The sequence below is a fragment of the Oratosquilla oratoria genome, chromosome 21 (genome assembly GCF_046742065.1).
Source record: "Oratosquilla oratoria isolate Oo_2021 chromosome 21, ASM4674206v1, whole genome shotgun sequence".
NCBI classification, from domain to species: domain Eukaryota; kingdom Metazoa; phylum Arthropoda; class Malacostraca; order Stomatopoda; family Squillidae; genus Oratosquilla; species Oratosquilla oratoria.
In genome coordinates, this window is record NC_134797.1 from 1486532 (window position 1) to 1505502 (window position 18971).

An 18971-nucleotide genomic window follows, 5' to 3' on the forward strand; every position below is an offset into this window, starting at 1 on the left:
TTTGATGTTGTCAATTCCCTTTAGAATTTTAAAGACCTGTATCAAGTCACCTCTGAGTCTACGCTTTTTTAGGGAAAACAGATTCATATGTTTTAGTTGATTTTCTTTCATTCATTCATTTCATTTCATTTCATTCATTCATCTTGTTTTTAGTCTTCTTTCAAAGTTCACTTCATCCACTTTTGCTTTCCACACTGTCTTTGATAATCTTTCCTAATTCATTCTTCATGTATGCCCAAACCACATTGGCACACTCTTTTCTACCCTGATAGACAATTCCCTTCCCATCTTTGTTTTCTCCTTCACCCCCACATTTCCCACTATATCTACTCTTGTAACATCTATCATAGTCTTCCAAACATGGGAGGGCCCAATGACTATTGTCAGATGCTGAGGTGTTGTGGAATTCTAGTCAACAAAACATGAAGCAACAATTATTATTATGTTTCACAAATTGTGATGTATTGATGAATGTCTGCATTTATATTTGGCCAGAGGAGCAGTTACCCTTGTTTTTTATTTTTATTTTTATTTTTAATGCCTTTTGCTTATGTTGATGACAGTGGAGAAATATATATATATAATATGTATATATATATATATATATATATATATATATATATATATATATATATATATATATATATATATAATTTATTTTTTATTTTCTATTTATCTATTTTTCAGACATCAAAAGATGGACAAGAATACCACACCAAAGTTTTTGACACTTGCAGTCGGTTAATGCTTACCCTTCAGAATATTCCTGTGCCTATTATTGCACAAGTCAATGGCATTGCAACTGCTGCTGGTTGTCAGCTGGTAGCTTCATGTGACATTGTAATTGCTACACCAAACTCAACTTTTTCAACACCTGGGTAAGGGATAATTTTCCTCTTTCATAGACCTCTCCCCTTTGTGTACAGTTGCTTTGGTCTCCTCTTTTCACCCTTTTTCTGCTATGTGCTTTCATTGTATATTGATTCAGGAAAAAGAGTATCATGGTGATAATTATACAGTACTTCTGTCCTTGAGGACAATATTGCATTGAAGAGGTGAACTCAGGGATATTAAAAGAGAGATTTATGAATGATGGTAGAAATGAGGGACAGTAGAATTTAAAGTGATCAGCATTCTTTTTCAAGTCTTCAGCTATAAAAGAATGCTGTGTGACTCTAGTCCATGGGGATATTACTGGAGTCCCTAACATATTGATTGCATAGAACTTATGCCTCAGTACCCTGCACAGGGCTTAGGAATATGATCAAAGGGGAAAAGTGATAAAACTGAGGGTAGAGAAGAGGATGAAGGAGATATCAGGGTGATGGAAAAAAATTATAAGTAGATAGGTAAAAGTTAGGATGACAGAATTCTAGAAAAATATCTAAATGGAAAGTGTATGTAGTGAAAAGTTTAGGGAGGTGGTAGGACTAACAGTGGGATCCTGCATAAGGTGGCCATGTGAGAGGGACATCAAAGAGAATCATGTCCCCACACATTCCTATCACTCTCTTTCATGCTCTACTGACGTACCATGTATATCCCAATGTATTCAATAATTCTTATTTAAATTATTTATGTAATTTTACTCACAATGGAAGTTCTTTTCTAATGTATGTATTCTTTTTTTTTTTTTTTTTTTTACTAGGAAAAGTTAATATTAATATGATGATTTTTCTTTTTGTCAGAGGAAGTGTTGGTATCTTCTGCTCAACTCCAGGTATACCTTTGGTGCGCAATGTTCCCAGGAAGGTTGCAGCACATATGCTCCTAACTGGACTACCAATTACAGCAATGGAAGCATTACAAGCAGGACTTGTGTCAAAAGTTGTTCCTGAAGAAGACATAGGTATGTTTTTGGAGTTAACTGTATTTGTGGTGTTGTCCCAAAAAAGCTGTGTTTGGCATGAGAGGATATATTGTCAATCCATCAGGGTTTTAATTGGATAGGTTATGCATGAAGATGTTGAATAGTGTTGGGGTTAGTACCATTTCTTGAGGAATATCATCTTGAAGGTTCTTTGATTTAGAGAAATACTAAATTTTCTGTACTTTGTAAGAAAATACCCCATCAGGGGTATCGGCTGCATGTTATTGTAGCATTAAAAGCTGCTAAGTAGCATGCTGCTTATACTTCATGGTCTATATAGTGTGCCCTTACAGACCAGAGCCATGCATCATTTTTGTCTGTGGTAGAGGAAATCTTTATTCACAGAGAACTGATGATACTTTTTTATACTGTGACTGTCCCTCTGTTATGTTCTCCGCCCACTCTTGTTTCTGTCCTATACCTTTTCTCTGAATATCCATTTTCTCATTTCACCTAAGCCTGTGGTGGGGAATAAGAATACTGCCACCTAGTCTTTCCACTTGAGTTGTACGAGGTGACAAAAAGAGTGTGACGTTGATAGGACTAGGCATCCTTCTCCCTGTAGTCCCAAAGGGGACATTCTTAAAAAAAGTAAAGGTATAAGAGGTTCTAGGAGGAGTTTTTCCACCAGTACCCTAAGGTTTGGGTCTTTTAATGTGTGTGGATGTGATACAGATGAGATTAAAAGGGAAGAGATAGGCAGTATGTTTGTGAGAAGAAAGATGGATGTGTTGGCTTTGAGTGAAACTAAGCTGAAAGGGAGGGGTGAGTGTGAGTTTGGGAATGTAATTTGGAGGATCTCAGGAGTGAAGAAAGGACGAGGGAGAGAAGGGGTGAGTATACTAGTAAGTGAAGAGATAGGTAAGGGTATAATGGAGTGGAAGGAGGTTTCTTCAAGGTTAATGTGGATGAGGGTGAAACTTGGAAGGGAAATGTGGGTTTTTGTAAGTGCATATGGGCCTGATAGTGAGAAGAGTGTAGAAGAAAGGGAAACATTTTGAATAGATTTAAATGAGTGCATAGAGAGATTAGGGAGAAATATCAATGTAGTAGTACTGGGAGACCTTAATGCTAGGGTAGGAAATGAACCAATAGATGGAGTGGTTGGTAAGTGTGGAGTTCCAGGAAAAAATCTTAGTGGAGAGTTGATGGTGGAGATGTGTCTAGAGAGTTGACAATAACAAATACAGTGTTTAGGAAGAAAGTCAAGCATAAGTACACATGGGAGAGGGTGGTAGATAGAGCATAACAAGGAGTATAGTAGGAAAAGTTAAGGATGTACATGTTCTAAGGGGAGAGAGTGGGGGAATATCAGATCATATTTTGGTGGAAGATAAGTTGAGAGTGGAGGATAGAAGGAGAAAGAGGTAAAGGACAGAAAGTAAGGAGGTGCTTAAAGTAAAATGCTTAAATGAGAAAGAATACTGCCACCAAGTATTCCCACTTGGATCGTAAGAGGCGAGAAGAAAAGGACGGGCATTGGGACTAGGCATCCTTCTCCTTGTAGCCCCACAGGGGACATTCCTAAACGAAAAAGTAAAGGCATAGGGTCTGGGAGTTCTCGGAACAGTACCCTTAGGTTTGGGTCTTTTAATGTGCATGGATGTGGTACAGATGAGAGTAAAAGGGAAGAGATAGGTAGTATGTTTGTGAGAAGAAAGATGGATGTGTTGGCTTTGAGTGAAACAAAGTTGAAAGCGGAAGGGTGAGTGTAAGTTTGGGAGTGTAAGTGGGAGGTTATCAGGAGTGAAGAGAGGACGAGGGAGGGAAGGGGTGGCTATTCTAGTAAGTAAAGAGATATGTAAACGTGTAGTGGAGTGGAAGGAGGTTTCCTCAAGGATAATGTGGATGAAGGTGAAACTGGGAAAGGAGATGTGGGTCTTTGTAAGTGCATATGGGCCTGGCAGTGAGAAGAGTGTAGAAGAAAGGGAGGCCTTTTGGATAGATTTAAATGAGTGCATAGAGGATTTAGGAAGAAATGTCAATGTAATAGTACTGGGAGACCTTAATGCTAGGGTAGGAAATGGTCCAATCGATGGAGTGGTTGGGAAATGTGGAGTTCCAGGAAAGAATCTTAGTAGAGAGTTGATGGTGGAAATGTGTCTAGAAAGAGAGTTGATGATAGCAAATACAGTGTTTCAGAAGAAAGTCAAGCATAAGTACACATGGGAGAGGGTGGTGGAGGGAAGGGTGGTAGATAGAGCGTTAATGGATTATGTAGTGGTAAATAGGATTATGATAGGAAGAGTTAAGGATGTACATGTGCTAAGGGGAGAGGGTGGGGGAATATCAGATCATTTTTTGGTGGAAGGTAAGTTGAGAGTGGAGGATAGATGGAGAAGGAGGAAAGGGACAAAAAGTAGGGAGGTTCTTAGAGTGAACTCTTTGAATGAAAAGGAAAAGGAGAAGGAGTACGAAAAGAAGCTGAAGGAGGAGTGGGAGGGAGTGAAGGATAGAGTAAAACTAGGTGTGGAGTAGGAATGGGGATGGTTCAAGGAGGGAGTCACAAAGTGTGCAAGGATGGTGTGTGGAAGAAGAAGGACAGGAGGAAATAGAAGAAAGGATAGTAAATGGTGGGATGAGGAAACAAAGAAGGTTGTAGAAGAGAAGATGCGAGCTTTCACAGATTGGTTACAAAATAGGACGAGGGAGTCATATGAGAGGTACAAAGAAAAGAAAAAAGAAGGAAAGCAAAAGGTAAAGGAAGCAAAGAGGAGAGCAGATGTGAAGTGGGGTAAGATTATGACAGAAAATTTTGAAAGTAATAAAAAGATGTTTTGGAAAGAAATTAAGAGAGGAAGAGGAGGCGAATCAAGTAGAGAAGAAAAGGTAAAAGGTGCAGATGGAGAGATGATAATGGAAGAGAAAGCAGTAATGGGAAGATGGGCAGAATATTTTAGGGAGTTGCTAAATGTGAATGAGGATAGGGAGGGAAAGATAGCTGCAGTGGGAAATGCGAAGGAAATGAGAGTGATGAGTGAGGAGAATGGAGGAGAAATAAGGAAGGATGAGGTGAAGGCAGTTGTTAAGATGATGAAAGCAGGTAAGGCACCTGGTCTGGATGGATGCCATGCAGAATGTCTGAAAAAGGGAGGTACAGTGATAGTGGACTGATTGGTGAGGTTATTTTATGTTTGCTGGAGAGAGGGTAGAGTGCCAGAGGACTGGAGGAGTGTCTGTATAGTTCCTCTTTACAAGAGAAAAGGGGACAAGTGTGAATGTAGTAGTTTCAGAGGGATTAGTTTGTTAAGTGTAGTTTGGAAGGCTTATGGGAGGATTTTGAATGAGAGGATCAGGAGAGGAACAGAGGGAGTAATTGGTGAGGAACAGTGTGGATTTAGGACAGGTAGAGGTTGTGTAGATCAGATCTTTGTGGTAAGACAAATATGTGAGAAAGCTATAGGAAAGGGGAAGGATGTTTTTTGGGCTTTCATGGATCTGGAAAAGGCTTATGATAGGGTAGACAGAAAGGCACTGTGGGAGGTTATGCAGATATACGGGATAGGAGGAAAGCTTCTAGGAGCTGTCAAGAGTTTTTATGAGAGTAGTAGAGCTTGTGTCAGGATTGGAAATGGAGAGAGTGAATGGTTCGAGGTTAAGGTGGGACTTTGTCAAAGATGCGTTATGTCGCCCTGGCTGTTCAACTTATACATGGATGGGGTGGTGAGAGAGGTAAATGCGAGGGTAGTGGGTCAGGGATTGGAGATGGTTAAAGAAAATGGAGAAAAGTGAGAGGTGAGCCAGCTGTTGTTTGCGGATGACACTGCGCTTGTGGCAGGATCAGAGGAGGGATTGAGGAAGTTGGTGGCAGAGTTTGGGAGAGTATGTGATAGAAGAAAGCTAAAGATAAATGTGGGTAAAAGTAAGGTGATGAGATGTACAAGGGTGAAAGTGGCAGTAGACTGGAAGTGAGCATTAAGGGAGAGAGACTGGAGGAAGTGGATAGTTTTAGATACTTGGGTGCAAATGTGGCAGGAAAAGGTGGAGTGAAGGTGGAGGTAGAATGTAGATTGAGAGAAGCGAGTAAATGCCTTGGTGGATTAAAGAGTGTAATGAGGAATAGACATTTGGGAATGGATGCTAAGAGGAGACTGTATGAAGGAGTGATTGTGCCAACAGCACTGTATGGGGCAGAAACATGGAACATAAAAGAGGAAGAGAGAAGGAGTTTGAATGTGTTTGAGATGAGGTGTCTGAGAAGTATGATGGGGGTTACTAGGCTAGATAGAGTGAGAAATGAGGAGGTGAGGAGGAGAACAGGGGTGGAAAGGGAGCTGGGAGATAGGGTTGATGAAAGAGTATTAGGATGGTTTGGACACGTGGAAAGAATGAGTGAAGTAAAAGAGGTAAAAAGTAAAAGAGGTATGGAAGGCAGATGTTGAGGGAGTGAACATGAGGGGACGTCCTAGGATGAGGTGGATGGATGGGGTGAAGGGGGCTTTGGGGAAGAGGGGAATGTCTGTTGAGGAAGGACGGGAGAGGACAGAAGACGGGTGAATGGAGAATGGTTGTATATGGATGATGTTGTGATTGCATGAGGTGGAATGAGCGGGGGATGGGGGGTGAGGTAGTATGTGTGAGCAAAATTTGGTGCAGCCTGAAGGGATTTCTCCCCGTCCTCTCCTTATATGCAAGGGGGGACGGAGAGGGGGGGTCGCCGGTGGATGTGCTGTGTCTTGCGACACTGCTTCTGACCCAGGACAGTGGACAAGGTGCAGGGATGACCCGTCATCCAGGAGGTGCTAACATGAGAGGGAGGGTGGAGGGGTGTGAAGTGTATTCAGGGATGGAATGGGTGGAAATTATTTTATGCCTTTTCCTTTTTGGGTACCTCCCTTGTAAGGGGGAAAAAGCCTTTGGTGTATATATATATATGTATGTATTATTGCTTTTGCTCATTGCTCATATTCCACCATATCTTCTTCAGAGGCAGAGACAGAAAGAATGGTAAAAGCCATCATCAGTAAAAGCAAATCTGTAATTGCTTTGGGAAAAAAGTTTATGTATCATCAAATGGAAATGGATATTGCATCGGCATATAGGTAATAACAGTTATTGTTGTTGTGTAGCTCCTAGGATGATGATGACAAACCTTTTCCCACAGACCCATAGTCTTAAACCCTGCCCCTATTTTCATTGAAATTAAAAGGTCTTTGATATAGGACCTCCAGAATAACCTCCTTTGTAACTACTACTTGGAAGATCTATATTAATTTTTTTTCAGAACCTGGGATCTAGGGGCTTTGAGCACCTGGGAAAGGAAGTGAAGCGTTTCATTTTTAGAAGAAAGGGCATTAGATCCTGGGCAAATAGCCACACATAACCTCTTTGATACAGTGATGCATATGTAGGTGTCATGAGGTGTGAGTGGGTATATGATGACACTGGCGTCATTATCTTGATTATATACATTTTGCAGTTTTAGATGAGTGACCCCTGAATTCTGTAAACTGGTTTGATCACATTGTCTGTGTTTTTATAACTCATAGTGAAAGAGAATGAGTAATACAGCAGTGACTATATTTTATAATGGGAGTAGTGTGATGCATCATACATTAGGCATCTAATGCTGCGCGTGAGAATTTGACTTGTATTGAAGAGGTTAATTGTAGCCATGCTTCTGTGAACCCTAATCCTGAAGGAATTAAGGGAAGTGGAAAGAAAAATTAAACTCTATCTGTTGCATGTAAAAGGAATATCAAAGCTCCCCTTGTATGCTAGTGGTCCATGTAATAATTGTACTAAGGTTTGGTGCAGTTTTGCTACTGGTTGCATTCTACACAAAAATGGTAAATCCAAGTGTGGTGATTACATCAAATCCATGGAGGAAATGAGTTTAATGTATATATATTATCCTTCCCTATCTAGGAAGGGGGCTTTGGGGAAGAGGGGAATGTCTGTTGAGGAAGGACGGGAGAGGACAGAAGACGGGTAAATGGAGAATGGTTGTATATGGATGATGATGTGATGCATGAGGTGGAATGGGATTTTGACGCAGCCCGAAGGGATTTCTCCCCGTTTTCTCCTTTATGCATGGGGGGATGTAGAGGGGGGGGGGGTTGCCAATTTAATGAAGCGGCCTTGCTGTGGATGTGCTGTGTCTTGCGACACTGCTTCTGACCCAGGGCAGTGGACAAGGTGCAGGGATGACCCGTCATTCAGGAGGTGCTAAGATGAGAGGGAGGGTGGAGGGGTGTGGAGTGTATTCAGGAATGGAATGGGTGGGTATGATTTTATGCCTTTTCCTTTTTGACTACCTCCCTTGTAAGGGGGAAAAAGCCTTGGTATATGTATGTATGTCTAGGGTATTGGCTGCATGATATTGTGGGGTTAAAAGCTGCTAAGTAGCATGCAGCTCATACTTTAGGGTCTATATGGGGCACCCCTATGGACCAAAGTCACATATCATTTTGTCTGTGATAGAGGAAATCTCTGTTTATAGAGAAATTATGATACTCTATTATACTGTGACTGCCCCTCTGTTATGCTGTTCCCCAATCTTGTTAATGTCCTGTACCATTTCTCTGAATATCATTCCCTTTCTTCACCTAACCCTGTGGTGGGGGAAAATACTCCCACCAAGTCTTTCCATTTGAGTCGTATGAGGTGACAAAAACGGGACAGGGATAGGACTAAGCACCTTTCCCTGTAGCCCTAAAGGGGACATTCCTAAAAAAAAGTAAAGGCATAAGAGGGTCTAGGAGGAGTTTTCCAACCAGTACCCTAAGGTTTTGGTCTTTAACCACTTCACTACAGGACTTAAATCTCGCGGGCAGCAGCCAATGCCAGCCGTACGACGTGTCGTAATAAAACTCGCATCATAAAATATAGTCACGGCTTATATCGATCGTTCTCTCTTTCACCCGTGAATTTTGAAAACCACAGAGAATGGGATTAAGAGCAGATTAGGGAGAATGTAAAAACACAGGGGCGACTACAATAAATATAATCAAGACGCCGATATGGCAGCGTCGCGAATCCACTTGCTCCTCATGACGCCTACGTGTGCGGCACCGTATGGAAGGGGTTAAATGTGTGTGGATGTGGTACAGATGAGAGTAAAAGGGAAGAGATAGGCAGTATGTTTGTGAGAAGAAAGATGGATGTGTTGGCATTGAGTGAAACTAAGTTGAGAGGGAACAGTGAGTTTGAGTTTGGAAGTATAGCTGGGAAGATCTCAGGAGTGAAGAGAGGATGAGGGAGAAAAGGGGTGGCTATACTAGTAAGTGAAGAGATAAGCAAGTGTGTAGTGGAGTGGAAGGAGGTTTCTTCGAGGTTAATGTGGATGAAGGTGAAACAGGGAAAGGAGATGTAGGTTTTCGTAAATGCATATGGGCCTGGTAGTGAGAAGAGTGTAGAAGAAAGGTAGGCTTTTTGAGTAGATTTAAATGAGTGCATAGGGGGATTATGGAGAAATGTCAATGTAATTATATGGGGAGATCTTAATGCTAGGGTAGGAAATGGACCAATAGATGGAGTGGTTGGTGAGTGTGGAGTTCCAGGAAAAAATCATAGTGGAGAGTTGATGGTGATGTGCCTAGAGAGTTGATAACAAATACAGGTAAACGTCGACTTACGATGGCCGCGACTTACGATTGTTCGACTTTACGATGACGACGACGACGACGACATGATAATTTAACCCCTTCCATACGGTGCCGCACACGTAGGCGTCTTGATTATATTTATTGTAGTCGCCCCTGTGTTTTTACATTCTCTCAAATTATTCATTCTCTGTGGTTTTCAAAATTCGCGGGTGAAAGAGAGAACGATCGATATAAGCGGTGACTATATTTTATGATGCGAGTATTATTACGTCACATCGTACGGCTGGCATTGGCTCCTGCCCGCGAGATTTAAGTCCGTACTGAAAATACATATTATAGTGTTTGAATATGGTAAAAAGGATAAAAATAATTAAATAAACTACTGTACATGTTTAATAGGCTATATTCAGTATCTCTGGTGGTTAATATACAGGTAGGCTAGGTACAGTGACCACGGAACAGAGTGGGGATCGACTTACGATGAGATCGTCTTACGATGGCTCTATCGAAACCTAATGCCATCGTAAGTCGACGTTTACCTGTACAGTGTTTAAGAAGAAAGTCAAGCATAAGTACACATGGGAGAGGGTGGTGGATAGAAGGGTGGTAGTGTGTTAATGGACTATTTAGTAGTAACCAGAAGTATAGTAGGAAGAGTTAACCTCTTTAATACGGGCCAAAATCTCGCGGGCAGCATCAGCTGCCAGACGTACGATGTGTCGCAATAATACTCGCATCATAAAATATAGTCACCGCTTATATCGATCCTTCTCTCTTTCACCCGTGAATTTTGATAACCATAGAAAATGTGATGAAGACAGTTTAGAGAGTATGTCATTACGCAGGGGCAACTACAATAAATATAATCAAGATGCTGATATGGCAGCCTCGTGTATCCACTTGCTCCTCATGCCGCCTACGTATGCAACACTGTATGGAAGGGGTTAAGGATGTACATGTTCTAATGGGAGAGGGTGGGGGAATATCAGGTAATTTTTTGGTGGAAGGTACGTTGAAAGTGGAGGATGGATGGAGAAAGAGGAAAAGGTCAGAAGGTAGGGAGGTGCCTAGAGTGAAATGCTTAAATGAGAAAGAAAAGGAGAAGGAGTACAAAAAGAAGCTGAGAGAGGAGTGGGAGGGAGTGAAAGAATAGAACTAGGAGTGGAGGAGGAATGTGTATGGTTCAAGTAGGGAGTCACAAGGTGTGCAAAAAATGTGTGGAACGATGATGGGAGGAAATGGAAGGAAGGGTAGTGAGTGGTGGGATGAGAAAGCAAAGAAAGTTGTAGAAGAGAAGCAAGTTTTCACTGATTGGTTACAAAATTGGATGAGAGAATCATATGAGAGGTACAAAGAAAAGAGAAGAAGTAAAGCACAAGATAAAGGAGGCAAAGAAGAGAGCAAATGTGAAATGGGGTAAGAGTATGACAGAAAATTTTGAAAGTAATAAAAGGCTGTCTTGGAAGGAAGAAGAGGTGAATCAAGTAGAGAGGAAAAGGTAAAAGGTGCAGATGGAGAGATGATAATGGAAGAGAAGGCAGTAAGAGGAAGGTGGGGAAAGTATTTTAGGGAGTTGCTAAATGTGAAGGAGGATAGGGAGGGAAAAGTAGTTGCAGTGGGAAGTGCTAAGAAAATGACCGTGATGAGTGAGGAAAATGGAGGAGAAATAAGGCAAGATGAGATGAAAGCAGTTGTTAAGATGATGAGAGCAGGTAAGGCACCTGGTTTGGATGGATGACATTCAGGATGTCTAAAAAAAAAAGAAGTACAGTGATGGTGGACTAACTGGTGAGGTTATTTAATGTTTGCTTAAGAGAGGGTACAGTGCCAGATGACTGAAGGAGTGCCTGTATAGTTCCACTTTACAAGGGAAAAGGGGACAAGTGTGAATGTAGTAGTTTCAGAGGAATCAGTTTGTTAAGTGTAGTTGGGAAGGCTTATGGGAGGGTCTAGATTGAGAGGTTAGGAGAGGAACAGAGGAAGTAATTGATGAGGAATAGTGTGGTTTTGGGATAGGTAGGGGTTGTGTGGATCAGATTTTTGTGGTAAGACAAATATGTGAGAAAACTTTAGGAAAAGGTAACTATGTTCTTTGGTGTTTTTATGGATCTGGAAAAGGGTGATGACACAGGAGACAGATAGGCACTGTGGGAGGTTTGGCAGATATGTGGGATAGGAGGAAAGCTTTTAAGAGTAATCAAGAGTTTTTACAAGAGTAGTAAAGCTTGTGTTAGGATTAGAAATGAAGAGAGTGGTTTGAGGTAAAGGTGGGACTTTGTCAAGGATGTTTTATGTTGCCTTGGCTGTTCATTTTATACATGGATGGGGTGGTGCGACAGGTAAATGCAAAGGTAGTGGGTCAGGGATTGGAGATGGTTAAAGAAAATGGAGAAAAGTGGGAGATAAGCCAGCTGTTGTTTGCTGACGACAATGTGTTTGTTGCAGGATCAGAGGAGGGATTGAGGAAGCTAGTGACAGAGTTTGGGAAGGGGTGCAAAAGAAGGAAGTTGAAGATAAATGTGGATAAAAGTGAGGGGAGAAAGTGGCAGCAGACTGGAAGTGAATATTAAGGGAGAGAAACTGGATGAAGTGGATAGTTTTAGATACGTGGGTGTGAATGTGGGAGGAGTGGAGGTGGAGGTAGAATGTAGATTGAGAGAAGCAGGTAAAGCCTTGGATTAAAATGTGTAATGAGAAATAGATTTTTGGAAATGGATATTAAATAGAGATTGTATGAAGGTAGAGAGGTAGAGTTTAAATTTGTTTGAGATGAGATGCCTGAGAAGTATGATAGGGGTTACTAGGCTGGATAGAGTGAGAACTGAGGAGGTGAGGAGGAGAACAGGGGTGGAAAGGGAGTTGGGAGATAGGGTTGACGAAATAGTATTGGGATGGTTTGGATACATGGAAAAAATGAGTGAAGAAAGATTAGTAAAAGAAGTGTGGAAGGCAGAAGTGGATGGAGTGAACATGCGGGGACAACCAAGGATGAGATAGATTGATGGGGTAAATGGGGCATTGGAAAAAAGGGGAATGCCCATTGAAGAAGGATGGGAGAAGATAGAAGATAGGGGTGAATGGAGAATGGTTGTATATGGATGATGCTATAATGCATGAGGGGGAGTGGGTGGGGGATAGGGGTGAGGGAGTATATGTGAGAAATAAATTGACACAGCCCAAAGGGATTTTTCCCCGTCTTTTCCTTTTTTACATGATGGGATGGAGAGGGGGGGGGGTCGCTGATTTAATGAAGTGGCTTTGCTGTGGATGCGCTGTCTTGTGACACTGCCGCCTGTGACCCAGGGCAGTGGACGAGATGCAGGGATGTCCTGTTATCCAGGAGGTGCCAATATATGAGGATGTAAAGGGGGAAAAAGTCTTTGGTATATGTATGTATGTATTTTATCCTTATCCTGTGGGTTTTGCTGGTATTCATTGTGAACAAAGCCAACCCCGACCAAGTTGCAGCAATAATGTAATAATGTTGGAGGGTATAGTATAGTGTTCATTCTACTGTCCAAATCCTGTACCTGCAACTCTTCTTAGCACTTTCTTGTTTGTCTCCACTGTCGAGCCTTTGACATGTGGGCTGAAGGCCATCATATAGGTTACATTTTATTGCACCTGCCACTGATTCATTTTATTCAGCTAAAAGAAACAAATCCTACCCAGTCAGTGTTAAAGTACAAAATACTTTATTTTGTATTACTAAATTTGTTGTGTAGTAATTCATATAACATTTGTTCAAGTCTTATTTTACAGTTTTCTCTTGTTTCTTGATTTGCAGAGAGGGATCTTGTGTGATGGTCAACAACATCAACATGGTAGATGGTCAGGAAGGCATAAACAGCTTTATAGGAAAGCGAAAACCTGTCTGGACTCATAGTGATGAATAGATCCTATAAAGTTTTGAAGTTGAGCAAGAGTATTTTGTAGTCTTTCTATTCCTGGGGACTATTGTACTGAAGAAGTGAAGTCATCAAGGTGGTAAAGGAAAGATTTAAGGAGGGTAGTAGAAATGAGGGGGAGTAGAGGCTAGAAATTATCAGCATGCTTTTTTTGAGTGGGGACTAATCCCCAGTTATAAAAGAATCCTGCATGACTGCTCCATATGGGTATCACTAAGGTCCCTAAAGTATTGACTGCATAAATCTTATATAGTCATAAATATGGGGCCTACAGAAAGAGGAAAACTGTTGTTAGTAAATGTATATCAAGGATTGTATAAATTTTTCATGGAAAAATTGTTGATGGTGCTTCATTTCTGAGGGCTTTTAAAACAGAATTTAATAAAGTGTAATATTTTTCAAAAACACTGGTTTATTTTTTCTAAATGTAATTAATTTTAATTACAATGTGGAAATTATTTTTTTATGTGGAATATTGTATATAGTGAATATGGGATTTCATTATTGCATCTGGTTGCCTGCGTATAAATTAGCAGTATTGCTGGGAAAAGGTTGAGCTGCAAAAGATTGCAGCTCAACCTTTTCCCAGCAATATCAAGGAATGGAAGGACATGTGTGATAGGAGTGAAAAGTGTAAGAATTTTTCTCTCCTTATCCTATCCATTTTTTTTTTTTTTTTTGCAGTCAATAGATGATTAGATGAAAAACAAAACATGAATATATATATATATATATATATATATATATATATATATATATATATATATATATATATATATATATATATATATATATATATATATATATACACTTTTCAGTCCTCTGGCACTCTAAGGGAGTGTAGAATGCCAGATGACTGAAGGAATGCCTGTATATTTCTGGTTTACAAGGGAAAAGGGGACAAGTGTAACTGTAGTAGTTTCAGAGGGATTAATTTGTTGAGTGTGGTTGGGAAGGCTTATGTGAGGGTTTCAGTTGAGAGGATTAGGAGAGGAACAGAGGGAGTAATTGGTGAGGAATAGTGTGGGTTTAGGAAAGGTAGGGCTTGTATGGATCAGATTTTTGTGGTAAGTGAGAAAGCTTTAGCAAAAGGTAAGGATTTTTTTTCCTGGCTTTTATGGATTTGGAAAAGGCTTATGACAGGGTAGACAGAAAGGCACTGTGGGAGGTTTTGCAGATATATGGGATTGGGGGAAAGCTGTTAAGGGCAGTCAAGAGTTTTTATGAGAGTAGTAGAGCCTGTGTTAGAATTAGAAATGGAGAGAGCAAGTGGTTTGAGGTAAAGGTGGGACTGCATCAGGGATGTGTCATGTTGCCATGGCTGTTCAATGTGTACATGGATGGGGTGGTGCAGGAGGTAAATGTGAGGATAATGGGCATGGGATTGGAGATGGTTAAAGAAAATGGAGAAAAGTGGGAGATAAGCCAGTTGTTGTTTGCTGACAACACTGTCCTTATGGCAGGGTCAGAGGGGGAATTAAGGGAATTCATGACGGAGTTTGGAAAAGTATGTGATAGGAGGAAGTTAAAGGTAAATGTGTGTAAAATAAAGATGCTGGGATGTACAAGGGGAGAGGATGGCAGCAATTTGGAAGTAAGCCTTAAAGGAGAGAGGCTGGAGGAAGTGGATAGCTTAAGGCACTTGGGGTTGCATATGGCAGGAAAGGGAGGAATGGAGGTAGAGGTAAATTGCAGATTGAGAGAAGCAAGTGAGTGCCATGAGAGATTAAAAAGTGTAATGAGAAATAGTCATTTGGGAATGGATGCAAAGAGGAGATTATATGAAGGGGTGATTGTGCTGACAGCACTGTATGGGGCAGAGACATGGAATCAAAGAGAGGCAGAGAGGAAAAGTTTAAGTGTGTTTGAGAAGAAATGTCTAATAAGTATGGTAGGGGTTACAAGGTTGGATAGAGTAAGAAATGAGGGGATGAGAAGGAGAGTGGGGGTGGAAAAAGAGATGGGAGATAGGGTTGATGAAAGAGTATTGGGATATATGTCGGCATCATATAATGGTGGGTAAATAAAGACTACTATTTCCATTATCTCGTGACCCACAAGGTGTTGTTTGCTGTGTTGTCATGTACTGAATCAAAACATTCAGCATATACCGGAAGCTGTCCACTACCCCGAGTATGTTAACATGGAATATTCTAAATGCATATTGATTTTTTCATTAAATGGTAGGTGATATGAGTAATTGTTATACATGGCAATCCATGGAGGAAATGAGTTTAATGTATATATATTATCCTTCCCTATCTAGGAAGGGGGCTTTGGGGAAGAGGGGAATGTCTGTTGAGGAAGGACGGGAGAGGACAGAAGACGGGTAAATGGAGAATGGTTGTATATGGATGATGTTGTGATGCATGAGGTGGAATGGGATTTTGACGCAGCCCGAAGGGATTTCTCCCCGTTTTCTCCTTTATGCATGGGGGGATGTAGAGGGGGGGGGGGTTGCCAATTTAATGAAGCGGCCTTGCTGTGGATGTGCTGTGTCTTGCGACACTGCTTCTGACCCAGGGCAGTGGACAAGGTGCAGGGATGACCCGTCATTCAGGAGGTGCTAAGATGAGAGGGAGGGTGGAGGGGTGTGGAGTGTATTCAGGAATGGAATGGGTGGGTATGATTTTATGCCTTTTCCTTTTTGACTACCTCCCTTGTAAGGGGGAAAAAGCCTTGGTATATGTATGTATGTCTAGGGTATTGGCTGCATGATATTGTGGGGTTAAAAGCTGCTAAGTAGCATGCAGCTCATACTTTAGGGTCTATATGGGGCACCCCTATGGACCAAAGTCACATATCATTTTGTCTGTGATAGAGGAAATCTCTGTTTATAGAGAAATTATGATACTCTATTATACTGTGACTGCCCCTCTGTTATGCTGTTCCCCAATCTTGTTAATGTCCTGTACCATTTCTCTGAATATCATTCCCTTTCTTCACCTAACCCTGTGGTGGGGGAAAATACTCCCACCAAGTCTTTCCATTTGAGTCGTATGAGGTGACAAAAATGGGACAGGGATATGACTAGGCATCCTTCTTCCTGTAGCCCTAAAGGGGACATTCCTAAAAAAAAGTAAAGGCATAAGAGGGTCTAGGAGGAGTTTTCCAACCAGTACCCTAAGGTTTTGGTCTTTAACCACTTCACTACAGGACTTAAATCTCGCGGGCAGCAGCCAATGCCAGCCGTACGACGTGTCGTAATAAAACTCGCATCATAAAATATAGTCACGGCTTATATCGATCGTTCTCTCTTTCACCCGTGAATTTTGAAAACCACAGAGAATGGGATTAAGAGCAGATTAGGGAGAATGTAAAAACACAGGGGCGACTACAATAAATATAATCAAGACGCCGATATGGCAGCGTCGCGAATCCACTTGCTCCTCATGACGCCTACGTGTGCGGCACCGTATGGAAGGGGTTAAATGTGTGTGGATGTGGTACAGATGAGAGTAAAAGGGAAGAGATAGGCAGTATGTTTGTGAGAAGAAAGATGGATGTGTTGGCATTGAGTGAAACTAAGTTGAGAGGGAACAGTGAGTTTGAGTTTGGAAGTATAGCTGGGAAGATCTCAGGAGTGAAGAGAGGATGAGGGAGAAAAGGGGTGGCTATACTAGTAAGTGAAGAGATAAGCAAGTGTGTAGTGGAGTGGAAGGAGGTTTCTTCGAGGTTAATGTGGATGAAGGTGAAACAGGGAAAGGAGATGTAGGTTTTCGTAAATGCATATGGGCCTGGTAGTGAGAAGAGTGTAGAAGAAAGGTAGGCTTTTTGAGTAGATTTAAATGAGTGCATAGGGGGATTATGGAGAAATGTCAATGTAATTATATGGGGAGATCTTAATGCTAGGGTAGGAAATGGACCAATAGATGGAGTGGTTGGTGAGTGTGGAGTTCCAGGAAAAAATCATAGTGGAGAGTTGATGGTGATGTGCCTAGAGAGTTGATAACAAATACAGGTAAACGTCGACTTACGATGGCCGCGACTTACGATTGTTCGACTTTACGATGACGACGACGACGACGACATGATAATTTAACCCCTTCCATACGGTGCCGCACACGTAGGCGTCTTGATTATATTTATTGTAGTCGCCCCTGTGTTTTTACATTCTCTCAAATTATTCATTCTCTGTGGTTTTCAAAATTCGCGGGTGAAAGAGAGAACGATCGATATAAGCGGTGACTATATTTTATGATGCGAGTATTATTACGTCACATCGTACGGCTGGCATTGGCTCCTGCCCGCGAGATTTAAGTCCGTACTGAAAATACATATTATAGTGTTTGAATATGGTAAAAAGGATAAAAATAATTAAATAAACTACTGTACATGTTTAATAGGCTATATTCAGTATCTCTGGTGGTTAATATACAGGTAGGCTAGGTACAGTGACCACGGAACAGAGTGGGGATCGACTTACGATGAGATCGTCTTACGATGGCTCTATCGAAACCTAATGCCATCGTAAGTCGACGTTTACCTGTACAGTGTTTAAGAAGAAAGTCAAGCATAAGTACACATGGGAGAGGGTGGTGGATAGAAGGGTGGTAGTGTGTTAATGGACTATTTAGTAGTAACCAGAAGTATAGTAGGAAGAGTTAACCTCTTTAATACGGGCCAAAATCTCGCGGGCAGCATCAGCTGCCAGACGTACGATGTGTCGCAATAATACTCGCATCATAAAATATAGTCACCGCTTATATCGATCCTTCTCTCTTTCACCCGTGAATTTTGATAACCATAGAAAATGTGATGAAGACAGTTTAGAGAGTATGTCATTACGCAGGGGCAACTACAATAAATATAATCAAGATGCTGATATGGCAGCCTCGTGTATCCACTTGCTCCTCATGCCGCCTACGTATGCAACACTGTATGGAAGGGGTTAAGGATGTACATGTTCTAATGGGAGAGGGTGGGGGAATATCAGGTAATTTTTTGGTGGAAGGTACGTTGAAAGTGGAGGATGGATGGAGAAAGAGGAAAAGGTCAGAAGGTAGGGAGGTGCCTAGAGTGAAATGCTTAAATGAGAAAGAAAAGGAGAAGGAGTACAAAAAGAAGCTGAGAGAGGAGTGGGAGGGAGTGAAAGAATAGAACTAGGAGTGGAGGAGGAATGTGTATGGTTCAAGTAGGGAGTCACAAGGTGTGCAAAAAAATGTGGAACGATGATGGGAGGAAATGGAAGGAAGGGTAGTGAGTGGTGGGATGAGAAAGCAAAGAAAGTTGTAGAAGAGAAGCAAGTTTTCACTGATTGGTTACAAAATTGGATGAGAGAATCATATGAGAGGTACAAAGAAAAGAGAAGAAGTAAAGCACAAGATAAAGGAGGCAAAGAAGAGAGCAAATGTGAAATGGGGTAAGAGTATGACAGAAAATTTTGAAAGTAATAAAAGGCTGTCTTGGAAGGAAGAAGAGGTGAATCAAGTAGAGAGGAAAAGGTAAAAGGTGCAGATGGAGAGATGATAATGGAAGAGAAGGCAGTAAGAGGAAGGTGGGGAAAGTATTTTAGGGAGTTGCTAAATGTGAAGGAGGATAGGGAGGGAAAAGTAGTTGCAGTGGGAAGTGCTAAGAAAATGACCGTGATGAGTGAGGAAAATGGAGGAGAAATAAGGCAAGATGAGATGAAAGCAGTTGTTAAGA

General features: G+C 41.3%; 1 protein-coding gene across 3 annotated transcripts in view; it reads left to right on the top strand.

Moving 5' to 3' along the window:
* Positions 1-13730, top strand: part of LOC143036680 (enoyl-CoA hydratase domain-containing protein 3, mitochondrial-like) — a 50428-nt gene extending 36698 nt beyond the window's left edge. For all 3 annotated transcript variants that reach the window (XM_076204240.1, XM_076204241.1, XM_076204242.1), the window contains exons 5-8: positions 688-878; positions 1689-1849; positions 6798-6912; positions 13205-13730. In XM_076204240.1, the coding sequence (XP_076060355.1) occupies positions 688-878; positions 1689-1849; positions 6798-6912; positions 13205-13313 (576 nt within the window). In that variant the 3' untranslated portion in view covers positions 13314-13730. The remainder of the gene's footprint in view (positions 1-687; positions 879-1688; positions 1850-6797; positions 6913-13204) is intronic.
* Positions 13731-18971: the final 5241 nt, after the last annotated feature.